General features: G+C 32.8%; 1 protein-coding gene across 2 annotated transcripts in view; it reads left to right on the top strand.

Moving 5' to 3' along the window:
• LOC126736891 (unc-112-related protein-like) overlaps positions 1 to 19,235 on the top strand; it is a 455,221-nt gene that overhangs the window by 414,858 nt on the left and 21,128 nt on the right. For both annotated transcript variants that reach the window (XM_050441511.1, XM_050441510.1), the window contains exons 5-9: positions 6,438 to 6,643; positions 6,695 to 7,111; positions 17,653 to 17,890; positions 17,950 to 18,162; positions 18,219 to 18,545. In XM_050441511.1, the coding sequence (XP_050297468.1) occupies positions 6,438 to 6,643; positions 6,695 to 7,111; positions 17,653 to 17,890; positions 17,950 to 18,162; positions 18,219 to 18,545 (1,401 nt within the window). The remainder of the gene's footprint in view (positions 1 to 6,437; positions 6,644 to 6,694; positions 7,112 to 17,652; positions 17,891 to 17,949; positions 18,163 to 18,218; positions 18,546 to 19,235) is intronic.

The following is a 19,235-nucleotide window of genomic DNA, read 5'->3' as shown; positions in this document are numbered from 1 at the left end:
GATGTGCTCACAAATGCTAGATATATAATAGATACTATGACGAGACAAATTTTTGCCTCGTCAAAGCTTATACAACTTAAAAGTTGTACTTCTGCTACCCACAAAGTTTTTAAGAGTGGTGCAGATTTTTTCAATGGGGTTCAATTCTGGGCGGAATGGCGAAGAATTATTTCATAACGTTCAATTTTTGTCACTTTTTCGTCAGGTTCTAAATTATGCTCCATAAGCCAATCAATCATGAGTTGTTTCTTACTTCCTGAGGTAATATTCTTTTTTACTTGTACATTATGGCATGATGTTGTCCAAAGCTAAGACTGAATTTGGCGGTAAATTCAAAAGTAAACATTTCATACATTTTTTTTGTACTTTGACTCTTAATTTAAAGTCACTCGCTCTAGTTTCTCATCTCTCTTGTCAACCTCACTCTACATGCCTATAAAAGCAGAGAATTTTTCAGGATCTTCTGCATTTGTCCTAGTTACACTTTGTATAGCCCTCCAATATTAAACTTATCCATGTATAATAAAAGTGGTTAACTCTTCCGACTTCATTGTTCAACAAGCGGTATTTCAGACAGAGGATTCATAGCGAGATAAACCTGATATAACTATTATTTTTACCATTATTTTTTTAAAGATGTATTTTTTTATTTCTAATTTCCCTAACAAAAACCATTTAGTATTTAAACTCTAAATTCCTCTGAATCGATTCTAAAAAATCAGTAAATATAATTTTCTTACAAATTAATCAATCAATATCTTTATTGATTAAAAATTCATCAATCATCATACATCAAATTTTTTGCTTTAGTTCTAGCTTAGACGTACAGTATCGGACAAAATTAAAACAACTTTTAAAATATTTGCATAAATTGTTTATGTTGAATTCCCTACAAAATGTTTTATAAAAATATGTTTGTTTGCCAGGCAAGAATGTTGTTTGTTTACTGTACAGTTTTTTTGGTGCTTCAAAATTGAGATAAAAAAAGATCACAAAAACAACTGCGACAAATTTAGAGCAAATTAAAAGCAAACTGGTTTTAGTATTGTATGTGAAACTGTAAAGTGTGAGGTTTTTATTTAAAATATGTCGCGTGGTGTGCATTATTAGCTGGATCTAAAACAAAAAATTATTGATGTCTATTTATCTGGGAAAAAGCAAAAACAGTGAAACCTCCCGATACGGACACCTCCAATAGACGGACAACTCCCTTGAGCGGACATTTTTTTGGGTCCCATTGAAAATACACTAAATTCCCATATGCTTTAACGGACACTCTCGGGCAGACGCGGACACCTAAAAGTAGTCCGAAGAACCGCTAAACCTTCTCTTGAGCGGACACAGAAAAAATTTAAACACGTAATCGGGGGTTGCATTGGCGCCAGAGCCTGGGTTTTCCCCGATACGATGGCACTCCTCGCATGGCGCCGGTTTGTCGGGATGTTTTTGTGTTTTGACTGTTTTGTTAATGCATTTGGCTTTAGTTTATTGTCGTATCTTCTAGCGTTATTAGCGTAACAACCGATATGTCATCGAAACGTAAAGTGCTAACTCTTAAAGAAAAAGTTGACATAATTGAGATTTTTAATAAAGACAAACTAAGCGTACGCGACTTAGCAAAACGGTTTGGAATAGGAAAAACACAAGCAGCTGAGATTATTAAAATTAAGGATGTTTTATTAAGTAAGTTCCACTCAAATATAAATGTGAATGAAAAAAGAAGCTTCCTAAGAGAAGAGGGCAGAAATATTGACAGACAGTGCTATGAGTGGTTCATTAGAGCTCGAAGCAAAAATATTCCATTATCAGGTAACATACTTCAATTATTACACATATTACTGTATATTTTACATGTGCCTATTATCTTTTTAGGTACAATTGTTAGAACGAAAGCTGAAGAAATCGCTGATGGTTTGGGGTATAGAACTTTCAGTGCATCAGAAGGTTGGCTGCAAAAGTTTCGTACCCGGCACAACATTGCTTTTAGAACTATCAGTGGGGAGGCCGCAAGTGTGAACTCTGCCGATGTCAAATTTACCTCTAATACATCTTTCTCGCTTCAAATGAGTCCTGTTTGGCACTGCTCGGAAAAATAGTTGAGTCTCGTCAGCATTATAGACATTATAGACAAGAAAAACCTTTAGTGATCGGAAAAACGGCCAAACCAAGAGCATTTAAAAAATATTAATGTGAAATAATTGCCAGTTACTTATAGGTGGAATAAAAAAGCTTGGATGACCGGTGAACTAATGGCCGAATGGTTAAATCAATTTGATAAAAAAATGATGCGTCAAAAACGAGAAATTTTATTATTTCTCGACAATGCATGTTGTCACCCAAAGGATATAAGATTGAAAAATATTAAATTGATTTTTTTGCCTCAAAACTGCACTTCTATTGTACAGCCTTAAAATCAGGGCATTATTAAGAGTTTTAAAACATTTTATAGGACAATCATTATTAAAAAACTTAGCCATAAATACTGCTGAATCAGCCCAAGAATTAGCCATAAAAATACACGTCCTAGATGCAATTTACTTTATAAACATTGCATAGGACCAAGTGACGAAGAAAACGGTTCAATGAATCAAGAAACGGATATCAACGAGTTTTTTAATGTAGATAATGATTTAATATTGGAGCAAATTGATGACCTTCCTCTCGAGGTTTCGAATCAAGAGGAAGTAGTGGTATCCGATGAGTCAGAAGAGGAATACGTTGAGGAAGAAGAGGAATTGACTACCTATCAACAGGCTTTTAATATGACGCAACAGTTAAAATGCTTCACTCAGGCTAGGGGTGACCTATCTGCTCTAGATTTACTATCTAAGCTTGATCTTCATTTCCAAGATACTTTGCTCAACAAAAAAAATCGACAAACGTCTTTATTAGAATATTTTAAACATAAACAATGATCTTAATTTGTACATGTGTTACAAAATATTTACATATTATTTCTTACAAAAATCTTTATATGTATGTATGTACTAGTTTAGTTTATTTTCGGTTTGTTATTTCATAAGTTTTTGTTTTGTTTTGTTTTTTAAGTTTATTTTTTGTGCATAATTATAATTATTTTGTAACCCTAATTATATACTTATTGTCATTAAATAATTGATATTAAACTTGTTTAAAAAAATAACATGCTGTTTAATTTTGCTTCTGTGTGGCCTTTTTGCCCTGGACGGATACCTCCGTTGAGCGGACACTTTTTGAAGGTCCCATGAGTGTCCGCACAAGAGAGGTTTCACTGTATATATCTCCTACATTTGGAGTTCGAAAAGACGACCTTTAAGCGTGGTGGTCGACCAAGAAAAACCACGAAAATGGACAGGCGCATTAAACGACTTAGTATAAATGAACCAGGAATGTCTTCAAATCAGATTTTAGTTGGTGACGTTAACGTGTCTTCCAGGACTATTCAGTCGTTTATTGGATTTCGCATTAGCAGCGAGAAAACCACCCAAAAAACCCTTCATATCTAAGAAAAATAGGTACGCAAGGATGTTATTGCTAGGTTTCATCAAAACTGGACAACCCACGATTGGAAAAAAGTATTTTTTTCTGATGAATCTCAATTTTTTATATTTCCAAATGACAAAAGACAATTTGTAAGACGTCCTGCAGGAAAAAAGGGTTGTACGTTGCTACTACTGTAAAACATGGTGGCGGCAATATTATGGTGTGGGCTGCTTTTCGACTTATGGAATAGGTCCTATTTACAGAATTAGGAGCATAATACTGCTAAAATTGTAAAAGAGTGGTTTACTAAGCAAAAAATTAGTGTTTTAAAACGGTCACCGCAATCCCCAGACCTAAATTCCATAAAAAATCTATGGAAAATATTGGAAAAACGTGTTCGTCGATCACAAATACATAATGCTGATCAATTGTTTGAAGAATTCCTTTTAGCATGGAATTCCAGAGATGAAGCAATCTGGAAACTTCAATGTCGAAAAGATGAGATGAAGTCATTAGGAACAATGGGTACTGGTAGATAAAATATTGATTTTTGTAGTTCTGTGTACAGTTTAATTTGGAAAAAATATTAATTTGCTCTAATTTTGTCGTGATGAAAATTTTTTATTTTAGTTATTTTAATAATATAAATAAAATTTATTAAATAGTCTTAGAAATTAAAGCATCCAAATTTACGACCAAAAATTTAGCTCCCATTCGACATTCAGGCAAGGAATCATGTACAACTTCATTGTTCCTAACAGTTCAAAATCACAAAAGAAAGCTATTTGCTAAAACGAAATAATAAAACCAGATATATTTAGATCAAAAGATTTTCTCTTTTTGAAATCTTTTGCTCTGAATATATCTGCTTTGATTATTTAGTACTATCCTGCGAGCTACACAGCCACTTCCCACTTTTGATTTGCTAAAAGCCATTGAAATTGATATTTTCCTAAAGTTGTGTATTTAAGTTTATCAACTTGAAATGGACATCTTGATCTTGATAAAAAAAAAAGAAAAGAGGCATTCATTTCCAACAGGTTTGTTACCCAATTACTGGAAAGAATAATAAAAAAAAATTACTAAAATATGTATAAAAATTAAAAATCAAAATGCTTAACATTCTATGTACTTAAGCAGACTATCTATATACATACAACACATTATATTAATAGGTGATTTAAACAAAATATTAGTCCTAGCGGGATTTACATAAAATAATCTAAAATGCCTAGAGTTATTCTTGGTACCCAAAAATTTAAACCAGCCAATAGGGTGGGACAGTCAATCTTGTTATGAATAAGGTTACATAAGAATTTTATGGAAAGAATTTCTCTTCTTTTTGTTAAGAGTATAATATTAAATTTATTTAAGTATAATTGACTATCCAAACCTCTTGCTGGAAAGACAGCTTTCTCTCTAAACCAGAGATACTTCATAAAATTGCGCTAAATGCGCTCAATATCATCAGGTAGCTGGGTACCAAATTAGAGATCCATATTCTATTTTTGAGCGTATGTAAGAGAAGAAAAGTAGTTTTAAAGTATTAATATTTTCAAAGTGCCGATAGTTTCGATAAATAAAACCCAACAATTTGGCAGAGTCAGAAACTATTTTTGCTACATGCTTGGCGAAACTTTCGCGAAATTTCGCATCATAAGTAATTCCCAGATCAATCGCCTCATCCACTCTTGATGAGAGAGATGCGAGTCAAGAAGAGTTATACAGTTGTTTTTCCGGAATCCAAATTGATTTATGGAACAGTTTGTTAGACTCAAAATGTTTGTTAATTTGATTTTTTTTAAATACGTACATAAACATTTGACAATATTGGCAACAGAGATATGAGACGATAACGGTTGCAGTCATCAACTAAGCCCTTATTCTTGAAGAGATTCTTTGCAGTTTTGAAAACTTTGGGAATGTATTGCAGGCTTGGTTTATTAATACAGCAGGAGGTTAAACTACTATATTTTTTACCGTCTGGATCTTTGCTGCTGCTATTTTTTATCTCTTAGTCTGTTTTTTATTGAAATAGAATTTAGGTAGTGTGTAAGTGTCTTTTGAGAATTATCAAGTTTATTCGTCACATTTTCAGCGGTTGAACAAAAGTGTTTATTAAAACTATTTACATTAAGTTTTGAATTTTGGTTAAATGTATCATTTTTTGTTTTGTTATCGATAAGCTTCCACCTAGCTTGTTGAGGGTTACGAGATTTTTGTAAATTTGTTTATAAGTTTGCTTTTTTTGCAGGTCCAACAGATTTTCTGTTTTTTTTTTAAATATTCTATTACGTTACTCTTTGGCATAGCACTAGGATCTCTTTTATTCAAATTACTATCAAAATACTTATGATTACTATTGATTAAATGAACATTGTATTAATAAAACAAGTTTGGCATGTTTTGTTATAGATTATTGATTTCATCTTCTGTTATTAGTCTATAACAGATTTGGTTTGAGAATTTGTGGATAAATATTGGGTTTGAAACAAATACTTTTGTAGTCTGAGGTATGAGTGACATCAAGTGGATTAGTAAATTAAGGAAAGAAGGTATTATCCAGACATCTCTCATGTGACTAGTTTTTTAAGTCTAAAACCCTGTAAAAAATTACAAAGTTTTACTGCTCTAGTATCTCTTTCATTACGATGAACATTAAAATCTCCTGTTACGATAAGAGATTTATGTACATACTTTTTTTTATATTTCTCATTACATTAAAGAATCTATCTAAATCACCATCTGGTGTACGATATACAGTGATGATGATTTCTTTAACAAAATGCCTTAAAACTTAAAATAACTTCACAGTCGTGCTCAGTAGAGAGACTCTCGAAATTTAAGTTTTATAATTAGTTTATATCACCTTACCGTTTCCTTAATCACACTTTTACTCTATACTCTAATTGTATTGTATGTTTTACCTACCATTTGAACAAATTGTTATTAAACAAAATTATTATCTTGTGTAGGGTACTTGGAAGAAAAACGGATTTACCCCGGACCTAAATGGTTCTGCTAGTTATTCGCCGAACGTGACCAACCTCAGTTTAGAATACTTAAACGGTAGTGGATTTGACAGCAGTTTAGCCCACACTCCGCCGACTCCTTCCCCAGAAGCCAGAAGACATTTACTTAGGCCAAAATCTTTGATTGAAAAAGCCAGAATGAATGTTGGGTAAGTAACAGTTTTAAACACCTTCCTAAACTTCATAGCTGATCTTTATAGATGGTTAGATTCCTCCTTATCAATTATGGAACAAGGAGTAAGGGAGCACGACACTCTATGCCTTAAATTCAAATTTTACTCGTTCTACGATCTGAATCCCAAGTACGACGCGATCAGGATAAATCAGATATACGAGCAGGCAAAGTGGCAAATTTTAAACGAAGAAATCGATTGTACCGAGGAAGAAATGTTAATGTTTGCGGCGCTACAGCTTCAAATAAACCTTCAAGCTAGTCAACCTCAGCAGCTTCAATCGTCGATAGAGAGTAATGGAGCTACACCAGTTTCGCCGCTAGATGACGACATTGATGCTGCCTTAAATAACTTGCAAACCACCTTGGAAGGATCTACTATTAGCACTCATGCGAATGATATTACCTCCGTTCCTGAACTTAAGGACCAGCTGAGATTCTTGAAGTAAGTTGTAATATTCAGAATATTGTCCAGTGACATGGGCTTTATTGTTAGGGTTGATAAGATTTTAAAAAAAAATCAAAAACAATATAAAGAGTTGAAAATAATAATAATCTAAGTAGGTACAGGGTGGCCAAATAAGAATGTGAGGTACTGTATCTGGGAAACTATTCATCGTAGAAGCTTGCGATAAAAAAATTTATTACTAAAATGGCCAAGAGAATGACCTGGAAAATATTTTCAAGTTTCTAAAATGGCCGCTAGGGGGCGCAACTGCAATCTTGAATCTAGAAAACTGATGTTTCTGTAAATTTTGCTGAATTAACCTAACAAAAAAATAGCTGATTATTAAAGTAGAGACTAATCCGAACCTTTTTTATTTGAATAGTTTTGCTGTATCTCTAAAAATAAAGTGGTGGGGGGTGTTCAAAAGTTGGCTTAAAATACACCCTGTATACTAAAAACGCCTTAGCCGATTTTATCAAACTTGGGCTAGTTGAAAAGAGTTATTATTAAGCTACGAATATTATTATATTTCATGTTTTTTTAGTTTTACATCTCGCCGCTAGAGGGCTTTTTTCGGCTTTCTGACACAAATGACTAATTTTCTCAAAAAACTTAAATGCAATGGTATAAATTTTTTTATACAAAAAAATAGCTTAATGACGCCTAAATATGCTTGCGAAAACCGTATCTTAATATCTTCATCCTAACCTAAAATTTAGGCCAAAGAAAATTTTATATGGAAATCCCTTAATATTTATAAAAACTACAAAATAATTTATTTCGAATTTCTTTTATAATGTAAGTTGTGGCCCTATAAAGGACCGATTTTAAAAAGAAAGGGTTTTAATGCCCCCGTAAATGCTCGAAATGCTGACCATCACGCTCTATGCATTGCTGAAGCCTCTCATGGGTAGATAGAACTGCAGCTTCAATTTCGGCTCTTGGTATGGTATGTATTGCATTACGAATGCGATTTTTCATATCTTCTCTAGTCGTAGGAAAATGAAATACAATGTCCTTTAACCGCCCCCATAAATAGAAATCAAGACAGTTTAAGTCTGGGGATCGCGGAGGCCATGGAAACAGGCTTCCTCTTCCAATCCACCTAATCCTTCCCTTAAACCTTCCCCAGAGATAAAAATCAAGGCAGGTTAAATCGGGAGACCTAGAAATATTCATTAAGTTTTAATACGTGTGCAATTATAAACAGAATCATTCCAAATAGGCAACGTCTAAAGATTCTTGTGTTAAATACTTGCCTTGGCGCCCAAGGGGATAGGCTTCCTCTTCCGATCCAACGGTCAGGGAAGGTGGCATCTAAATACTGGCGAACAGCAAGAGCATAATGGGCGGGGCAACCATCATGCTGGAAAAACATATTTTGGCGGACGTTCAGCGCAATATCTTCCATTAAAATTGGAAGAACATTTTCTAAGAAATGTAGGTATGTTAGACCATTTAATGCGCCGTCCAAAATATATGGACCAACAACCCGCCCTCCAATTATCCCACACCAAACATTTACACTATATCTCCCTTGATTCTGAACTTGTCCAAGCCAGCGCGGATTATTTCGGGCCCAAAAGTGCATATTATGTAAGTTTAAGTGCCTATTGTTATTGAAGGTGGCTTCGTCAGTCCACAACACAGTTGAAAGAAATTGAGGATTTTCTGCTATCATGCTTAATAGCCAGTGGCAAAAATCTAGCCTTTGGTCGAAATCCGGAGGAGAAAGGGCTTGGTGTAAGTTGATATGGTAGGGATGTAGCCTAAAATAGCAAGAAATGTAAAAAAAAACCCTAAGATATGATATTTAGCAGGTTACATACCTATGGGTTCGAAGAATGCGGTGAACCGTACTTTGAGGAATACCCAAGTCTCGAGAAATCTCTCTAGTACTAATTTGGGGATTGATTTCTACAGATGCCAGGACATTAACTACATTTTGTTCGTTATTTTGCCTATTTCTAATCATGGCAGGTCTATGGATGCTACCTGTTGTTAACAGGCGCTGGGCCAAACGCACAAACACGCGGCGATGGTATCGTGGTCGATTCGGATAGCGCAAATAGAAGGCGCGGGCAGCGATGGTCGCATTTTGCAAACACTCAAAATATATCGCCAGCATATTAAATGCTTCTTGGTTAGAAATCGGCATTGCAGAAAAGATTCAAAATTCAAATAACTACACTTTCTGAATGTAACACAGCAGAATAATGACAATAACAATGACAACAACACAGCAAATGACAGCTGTTATTATTTTATAATGCATCATGTTTCATTTGTTTCATTTTCCAAGGCCTACCTATAATATTAAAGTGACTTATTACGTTCGGGATGCGTTTTTTTCCTTATTTTCCCAATATTTGCGGTTAGGAAAGACATTTTGACAAACGGTTTTCACTGGCCTCTTTGGATGTTATTTGGCTACTTTTTCATAAAGAAAAAGTCATATCATTCCATTTGATTTTTTTGATTTTTTTAGGATTTTGGGTGATGGTGTCAAAGCTAGCCCCCAGGCGGAAAAGGATTCAACTAAATCAACTATATTTTGGTTGATTCTTATTGCCCAAGGAATGCTCTTTTCAACGATACCAAATTTGTTAAAATCGGTCAAACCGTTAAGAAGTTAAAGCAAGTTATTGCAAAAACAACTGAACGCGCTCCACCATCTTTGTTTTTGAAATGGCTGATTTTTTTATTTTACGAAAATCATAGATAACCTGGTTCTCTTTAAAAATGTAAAAAAAAAATTTGGTTGTTATGCGAAATTTAAAGAAAAATGCAATTTTAAAATTTAAGATGGCAATTACGCCCTCTGGTGGTAATTTTTAGAACTTGAAAATATTTTCCAACGATTTTTCATGACCGATTTACCTAATAATTTTTTTTTTTTTAATTTTTTTTACGATCAGTTCCCGAGATATGGCCGAGGAACAGTCTTATTGGGTCACCCTGTACATTAGATCTCATCAAATCAAAAAGTCATCAAATCTCCAAGTGTTTCACAATTAAAAAATTGAGGACTCAGAAGTCTTCAAGTTTTGACAACTTTTCATTAAACAAAATAACCTCTATGTGACTCCTAAGTGATGCTGATTATTTTTCTATAATTCCACATATTTTGGACTATATAACCTTCGTTAATTCCACATCTCATCAAGATAAAAAAAAACTTTCTTTTGCTCCCTGCGGTACTGCTTGATACTTCTCAACTATTTTCGTCTCCAGCAAACAATTTCGTCGCTCTCCAGTAAAAGTGCTTTGCGGTTATGCTTTTCCCAGGCAAAATCCATATTCTTTAAAGTTTTCTACTTATCAACGGAATACTGTCATCTCGGCCAAGCTCCATCAAATTTTTGTCTAGGGTGGGTATTTGCTTTTTAAAATAAAAAGAGTGAACTTTTCTTCGAATTAACAAGGACTTTTGTTGGTTGTCTGCTGGCTTTTGCTTGGGAGATTCCACTTGACCTTCTACTTTTCTTTCCTGCAACAATTTGAAAATGGTGGACTTTCCAGTTCCAGTCATTCGAGAACATCTTTCAACAATTTCTTGCACAGTAAAACTAGGATAATCGTGTTTTATGCAATCATGTATATATAAAATAATAACTTTTTCACTCAGTGATAGTGGAGAATTATTAGAACATGTTTTCGTTGGACTGAATACCTCAATTTTTTTAAATATTGTTATAATAATATTCTGATTACATTACAGCGTAGCAGTGAATGCTGACGTTTAAAATATGACTTAAAAGTATTTATATTCCGTATATATTTCCGTATATACCTGTCCCCATTTTTGCATGCTACAAAGCGTTAAGAGGTACCTATACAAAAGGATTAAAAGTATTAAATTAGTATTTAATCTCTTTCAAAATAAAGGCATTTAATCCATGAAAATTAAATTAATAATTAATATTATAAGTACCTACCCCTATGAACGACCACGAAATTTAGCCAAACAGAACGGGATTCCCCAGTTTATTACTCTACACATTTCTGAAATAGAGTATAGTCGAAATAATTTCTAAAATCCACAAAATATTGACGTTTATAACTAAGTAAAAAAGTCTCAAAGTAACAAAAAAAAAGGTATCTCGATTTAAAAAGAAGATTTAATTTAAATAGGATGTTTCAGGACTCAGTGTACAGGGAATTGTCCAAATTTGGACACTTTTGTAGTTTATTTTGATTGCTACAGGAGATAGAGCATTGCGGTTTTCGCTTTACTATAATACTTTTTTATAAAACGAAATATGCCATTATCAAAAATTTGACAGCTGTCATAGGTTTGAATCTACAGAATGATTTTGAAAATTTTGGATTTTGGGAGCCCTCTTGTATCTCCGTTATTATTTAATATATTGAAAAAGTTAAAAATGGTTTTAATGAGGTATTTTCCGTAGAACACGAATATATATTATGTTTTGTTGTAATAATTTAGGATTTTCAGATAAAAGATAAACCTATTTTTAAATAGAAAAATTGCTCATACATATATCACTATGGGCTTATGACTTTTAAATTGACTTAAATTGGCTAAATAAGAGATAATTTTCGTATAATAATTACCTATTATTTTATTTTAATAATAGTCCATGCTCATGCATTGTTATACCAAAAAAAATCATTAAAAAAATAGTTAGTTAATTGTTAAATGATTTAATTAATGGTTAATTGAAACCATTTTCCTTAGGAACAATGAGGAATATACAATTAATAACAAATATGAACAGTGAGGAATTACAATGAATTTAAAAGAAGAACTTGTGTAAGAAAATAGTATGATGTAACATCAACAGTGCAATTTTTTTAAAAATTGGCTTCATCCAGTAATTGACAACTTACTACAATAACCTGCATACGAAATTTAATTAAAATTGAAAAAACAAATAATTATTCTTAATTTTAACGCCCTACATCTTTGTTATTAAACATTTCTGAAAAAAAATTTATAATGAAAGTCTATTTCTTTTTAAATTCTCTATCACGTATTTAAATTAATGACGTTTAAACTGGATCACCCTGTATAGCATTTCTTGAACTTGTAATAACTTTTAGACATATATCCAGGATTAAAGTTTCCCAGGTAGTTTCCGTTGGTACCTAGAAGACTTAAGAATAAGTTAACATCGGGTCGATGGAATAGTCTTTTAGCTAAGCATTATTTTTGTGTTCTGGCCAATCCATTGACTCACAGATTTAACTTAATCCTATCTACAGGACAAATTCCATTATTTCCATTCTATATTAAAAAAAAGAAGATTCTGACCAGGTACCCAACTACAGGCCAATTTCCTTTGTCTGCAATTTTTCAAAAATATTTGAAATTGAATCTGTTTTTCTTCGACCATGTCAAAAGTCTTAATTCCTTTAATCAGCGTGTGACGCCGATCTTGCATTACTAATTTGTCTTACCTTTCCAATCATACTTGTAAATCCATTAATGCCCAGTCTCAGGTTGATGTTATATATACCGATTTTCCAAAATCTCTTAATAGGATTGTTGACTATATTTTGTTGGTATGTTAATTAATTTGTTTCGTATTCGTAATTTGTTCATCATTTCCAATGAGTTTTCAAATTTATTAAATAATGGCCTTGTTGACTTTCTGGAAGAAATCCCCTTAGCCACTAGACAGGAACTTTGGTTTTGAATGGACGGAGGCCCAGCCCATAATGTCAGAATTGTGCAAAATTCCTTGAATCAGTGCTTTGGGGAGAAATGGATCGGAAGATCCGGTCCGGTAAGATGGCCGCCCAGAAGCCCTGACCTTACGCCCCTTGACTTTTATGTCTGGGGCACATTAAAATCTAATGTTTATAGTATTAACATTAATACTCGAGACGAACTAATTAATCGAATTAGTGCGTGTTGCAATGAAATGCAGTGACAAAAACGCGTTGAACTTGAACGGGTTGTTGCTAGTGTCAGAAGAAGATGCATCAAATGTATTGAATAAGAGGGAAGACATTTTGAACAGTTGTTATAATTTTAGGTTTGTTTAATGAAATGTTGATTTTTTAATTTTGGTCAATCAAGAAATACGAGGTCTGGCTATTAAATAACGAGACGGGTTACAAAAAAGGGTTTTATTATAAAAATTATTATACATTCGAATGCTCCCCTTTAATATACTCCACTCACCACACATCTTTCATACATTTTTTCCATTGATCGAAGCAATGACGGAAGTCTGCTTTGGTGAGGGCCTTTAGGCGCTCTGCCGGTTTTTGCTTTACTGCTTCCATCGACTCAAATCGGGTTCCTTTCAAAGCAGATTTTATCTTCGGAAACAAAAAATAGTCACACGGGGCCAAATCTGGCGAATACGGCGCGTGTTCGAGCACTGGAGTGCGCTTACCGGCCAAATACTGCTTCACAGATAACGCGTTATGGGCAGGTGCGTTGTCCTGGTGCAAAATCCACGAGTTGTTTTTCCACAACTCGGGCCGTTTCTTACGAACTCGTTCTCGCAGTGTTGCCAAAACTGACAAATAGTAAGTCTGGTTGACAGTCTCACCCTCTGGAACCCATTCAGTCATCACGATACCGTTAATGTCGAAAAAAACGATCAACATTGCCTTGAATTTTGATTTGGACATCCTTGCTTTTTTTATTCTCTTCACAGACTTTTGTCATGTGTAATTCCTCGTGTAAAATTTTTCTAACCGTTTCTTTATCGGCGTTTACAGCCTCGGCAATCATCCGGGTGCTCATTCGACGATCTGCACGCACAATTTGGTTGATTTTGGTCACTGTTTCCGGAGTTGAAACAGTGACAGGGCGACCTGAGCGCTGGTCATCTTCAGTGCTCTCTCGGCCCTTACTAAAGCGCTTACAACACGCGCACGAGAGAGAGAATTTTCTCCATAGGCCTCTTGCAACAATTTATAGCAGTCAGTCGGAGTTTTTTTCAATTTAATGAGAAATTTAAGATTGATGCGTTGGTCTTGTTTTTCGTCACACATGGTTTTCGGCACAAGAAAAAAAACACGTTCGTTTCAAACCGCTACTGCACGAATACTATAATAGTGACGAAAACGTGTTTTGGTACGTGCATAGACAAGATATCTAGATACCCAACGCACTACTTGTTTTTTTCCCAACCGTCTAGGGCGCCCTCTAAGCACGCAGTCTCGTTATTTAATAGCCAGACCTCGTATAAAATTTGAAAATTTTCAATTTTTGTGGTTTTCTTTCTTTTGCCCATGATATTGCTGTGAAAAAGTTAAGTTTGTAAAATTGAATTGTAAACTTTATTTTCAAAAATATATGCTTGTTCTCAAAAAAAAAAATTAGCTATCGCAAAAGTAAGTATATCATTGGAAAGCATATTAAATGCAGTAGTTTTTGCTGAAAAAAAACATGTCCCTGTTTACCAAATTTTAGAAAAACGACAACGAAGAAGATACCACTAATTTTGCACATTTCCCAAATGTTACATTTAACTTCTGATTACACCCGGTATAAAAAATTACTCAAAAACTTAAATATACACATCTTATAGCAAATGTAATTCTCTTTCAGATGGCATATCTAAATTTTATGTGGTGGTAAGAATAACGGAGATATTCCTGTTTATATGAAAAAAACAAAGAAATTTGATAAAATCAAAAAATGTTAAATGCCAGAAGAACTAACAACTTTTCGAAAAAATGTTATACGACTTTTTTGTTGCAAATGACTTTGTTGCAAATTGTTGCAATAACGTCTTAAAAGGAATTGGGACTTGGAATGGAGCTGTTAAAGACGCTACCTGATTGTTGGTGCTATAATCAATATAGTTTATTTGATTAGGGCATATTATGGTTGGTTGTGTTTAAAACTTAAATGAGCCATTATTAAACTAGGGGCATATTCTCGAAAAAATTTTTTTTTTTAAAAACAGTACAAAACCTATTATGAGAAATAATAGTATCGATAATAATAGTGATGTAATAAATATAATAAAGTAAGGTAATAATAGTAACGATTTCAATATATTAAAGTATGAAGTTTTTTTTTAAATGGAATACCCTGCATAATGTCTTTTTAATCAAAAAATTAGAAATACATTATGCAGTTACTTCTGCAAATTATTCCTGATTTCAAATATATAGAGTTTGCATATCAAAATTTCAAAAATAACTTATCAAAATGCAAAATAATAACAAAAGACAAATTTAAACAAGAACAATTGAAATCGCGTCGTTCAACTGATTTTTTGCTACGGGATTTTTTGGCAGCATAGAAAATTAAAAACCTTTTAGATTAAAACGAAGGATCTATATCTTTAAATTAAAATGTTAGTCATTGATGAAATAACGAATCACCCTGTATATAGATATTATGTACTTGTGTTTATGACTTTAGGTTAATTATTTAGGTTAAGTATAGGTTTTTCAAATTAATTTGAAACTAAAAAAACACTAATTTTGTAAAAATTAAAAAATTAAACATTTTATTTTTAGCTTTATTTTTTAAAACACCTTGTGGAGGATTTTTTTTTTATTATTTGGATGTTAATTTTTATTAAATTATCGTACAAAACCTGTTGCAATCATGTATTATCATTTTATGCCAAATAATTCTCACAAATCTTTTTTTCCTGCTAATTTCCAAAAATTGACCACTGTGGGCCGTTAGAATTGTAGAAGCTGGTCAGCAAGCTACTCCAAGTAGACAAAATGTAACTAGTAAAGTTGTAGCCCGAAAAATCGAAAGAAGCTTAAAACAGAAAACAGAGAATTGCAAGAAAAAGCGAAGGAGCTAACAAAAAAAGTAGAAAAATATAAAAAAAGATACGCAAAGATAAAGATACAATAAACTTTTGAAAGATTCACGAGATGCGATAAAAGAGGTTTAGCGAAAATTATTTTTTGGGGAAGACATAGCTAAACAGCTTAAAGAAAATTTTAAAACCATAAAATCGGCGAAGAAGAAAAGAGATCTAGTTAGGTTGGTGAATGGAAAATTGGTAAAAAGGTTTACTAAAAGGCTTTTATCAATATCATCTCCAAAGTTTGATAGAAGTTTCAGTTTATTTCTCATAATAGGTTTTGTATTTTTTTTTATAAATTACTTAATTGTCCACTTCGATATCAATCCTGTCACTTCCGTTACCACCTATTTTTTTCCAAAATTTTAATATATAAAAAAATTAAGCATGAATTTCATATAAAAAAAGACAAGTATTATCTTGGCTATTCATAAACCCAAAAAGTTTTTAATTTAAAAAATAAAAAAAAAAAATTGTTTCATTTAAGACTGCATAATATATCATAATTTTTTATTATTTTTTTTATACAAGTTACTTTAAATGTTAGTTGGGTGGTTAAATAAATAATTATTATATTTGCAATATTCATTTACTAATATTAATGCCTTGTAAAGGATTAAATAGAAGGTTGAGTTAAAGTAATATAAAGATAATTAAAACTTATTTAATAAAATCTATATTTGATACATACCTTCCTTCATCTTTAGGGCACTTAAAAAACGATATCTGATCTGTCATTTGACTTTCACAAGCATCCACTGAAAATATATTTCGATTAGACATTTTATTCTCCACACAATCAATAAAATCCACAGCTATTTCTTTAAACGCCACCCTATACACCGAAACGTGAGTAATACTGAAATGAGCTTGGTGCGCTTGGTATACATCGATAAATAAATGTGCACCAGACCTGGTGCATCGGGCAGACGGGAAACTGCGGGTTTGACGGCCGACCGGAGTGACCCAACTTGTATTCTATTCTGTAAACTTTGACTTAGGCTACACTACAGAACACAAATATATAGGGGAGGGCTACACTAAACAGAACTTTCAGATCTAATCTCTTCTAAACAGAAGAGATTTTATTTTGTTGATGATGGAGGTGACAGTTAAAGTAAGCACAAACATTTAAACAACAGTAAAATCCTGAAAATTTCTAAACATTTTAATTATTGATTATTTCTGATTGATATAAACATGAGTAGTATAAGTATATGATAATTGTGGTATATTTATTTTTTAATTGTGTTTAAGTTATAAAAACATATTTCTAGGTTAGGAAAGGGACGATAACGGAGGTAATTTTTTGGTGCTTTGGGATAAAAAAAAACTAAGAATATATTATTTATCCGATTTTTTTCTGGATTTAGTGCTTTGTTACGATTAGTTCTTAATTATAATTGAACTCTTAAAAAAATATTTATATTGAGTTCGCGAAAAATCGTTAGGGACAGCAAAGTTGCTTTTCTTTGATAATGACCCAAATGTTGGTTTTTATACTGAGTTTTTTCTTTTCTTCCTTGTGTTTTGGTTAAGTTTAGTTTAATTATTTTCATCATTAACATGTAAACGATTTGTAAACAATTTTTCATTATTGGGCAAGTTGCCTGTTGGCAATAAAGGCTTAAATAAATAAATAATCTGTGTGAAGGAGTTATCAAATATTTTCTATGTAATATTATTTTACTTTTACTTTATTAGTAATTTAGTATGTAAGATATTTGAAGCCGCTGATTTATACATAAATAATGTATTTGAAATTTTTAGGCCAAAACGGTTCACACTGAAAGCCTACAAAAAATACTGGTTTACGTGTAGAGACTTGCATTTGTACATGTTTAAAACTCGGGAGGATATGGTTCATAACATCAATTGCGTTATGAACATTAACCTTAAGGGTTGCGAGGTTACGCCGGACGTTCATTTAAGTCAGAATAAGTACGTTATTAAACTGGAGGTACCATCTACAGATGGTATGACTGAAATGTATATAAGGTGCGACGATGTAAGTTTTTAACGTTGAGACAATTATGATTGTCTGTATAAAATATGGTCTTTTTTCAGGAAACTCAATATTCCAGATGGATGGCTTGTTGTCGTTTAGCAGCCAAAGGAAGATCATTGGCTGATAGTTCTTACGAAACAGAGAAACAAACCATTTTGGATTTCTTGAATCTCCAAAGGCGGGCTGAGCAACCAGTAATTAACCCGAGTAGCTTGGACATACAAGTGGAAGACTACATTTCGCCCAAGTATTTAAAAAAATCAAAAGGCAAAGTAGGTTTAAAAAATTTGTTTATTATACTGTACATTATTCGGTTACATATTTTTAGTTGACCCAAAGGATTTTGGAGGCCCACACAAACGTTAAAGACTTACCCTTAATGGAAGCCAAAATAAATTATATAAAAGCGTGGCAGTTGTTGCCTGATTTTGGCATAACGTTGTTTGTTGTTAAGTTTATGGATTGTAAAAAAGAAGAGTTGTTAGGTGTGGCATACAACAGGATCATGAAAATGGACATACATACCGGGGATCATCAAAAAACGTGGCGATTTAACACGATGAAGGCCTGGAATATCAACTGGGAAATCAAGCATATGATGGTGCAATTTGAAGAGGGCAATATTGTTTTTAGCAGTTTGTCAGCTGATTGCAAGGTATGTTTAAGAACTGAAAATTATATGCGAATATTTCAGGATACCGTTGGTCGGGTTATTAGAAAAAAAAAGTGTGAAATGCAAACATTTTTTAAAGATTTATTATAAATATACAGGGTATCCCAAAAATCAATGACAAGCCGAAAACGGACCATAGACCAGATGTTTAGGGATTCAAAAAAATATTTAAAAAATTCTCTTGAGTACTTTTAATATTATAGGCATGTATAGAAAACCGAAAAAAATTTACACTCCCTGTTGATCTTTTTAGTACTATGGTTACATATTTTTTAATTGGTTAACAATTTTAATGTAACCCTGAATAATCTTTCGATAAATTACAAAAGTAAATTCAAACACAACTGTTCAACATTTTTAAGAATTTATCAGATTTTTGCTCAAGTTGTATCTTTTGACCATCATTTCCCAACTTTAACTAACTGTCCTGGAAAAGAAAATTACTTCACTATTTGGCAAGTGATTTCAAAAGTTGGCGTATCTAATGATTTCAAAATCGTAAGAAATTTGCTAGATTATAGGTAGAAAAGTTAATAAAGAACCGGCTGCTCAATATGCGCACAATCCCATTTTTCAACACAAAATCGATAGAAAATCCGGTGGCAGAGAGAAAAGACGACCGCAATATATTTTCTCTCGCTTCTTATTAAACAAACCGCAAGAACAAAGCAG

This window comes from Anthonomus grandis, chromosome 5 (genome assembly GCF_022605725.1).
Source record: "Anthonomus grandis grandis chromosome 5, icAntGran1.3, whole genome shotgun sequence".
NCBI lineage: Eukaryota > Metazoa > Arthropoda > Insecta > Coleoptera > Curculionidae > Anthonomus > Anthonomus grandis.
Note: the sequence above shows the minus strand (reverse complement) of the source record. Positions and strands in the feature narration are given on the sequence as shown.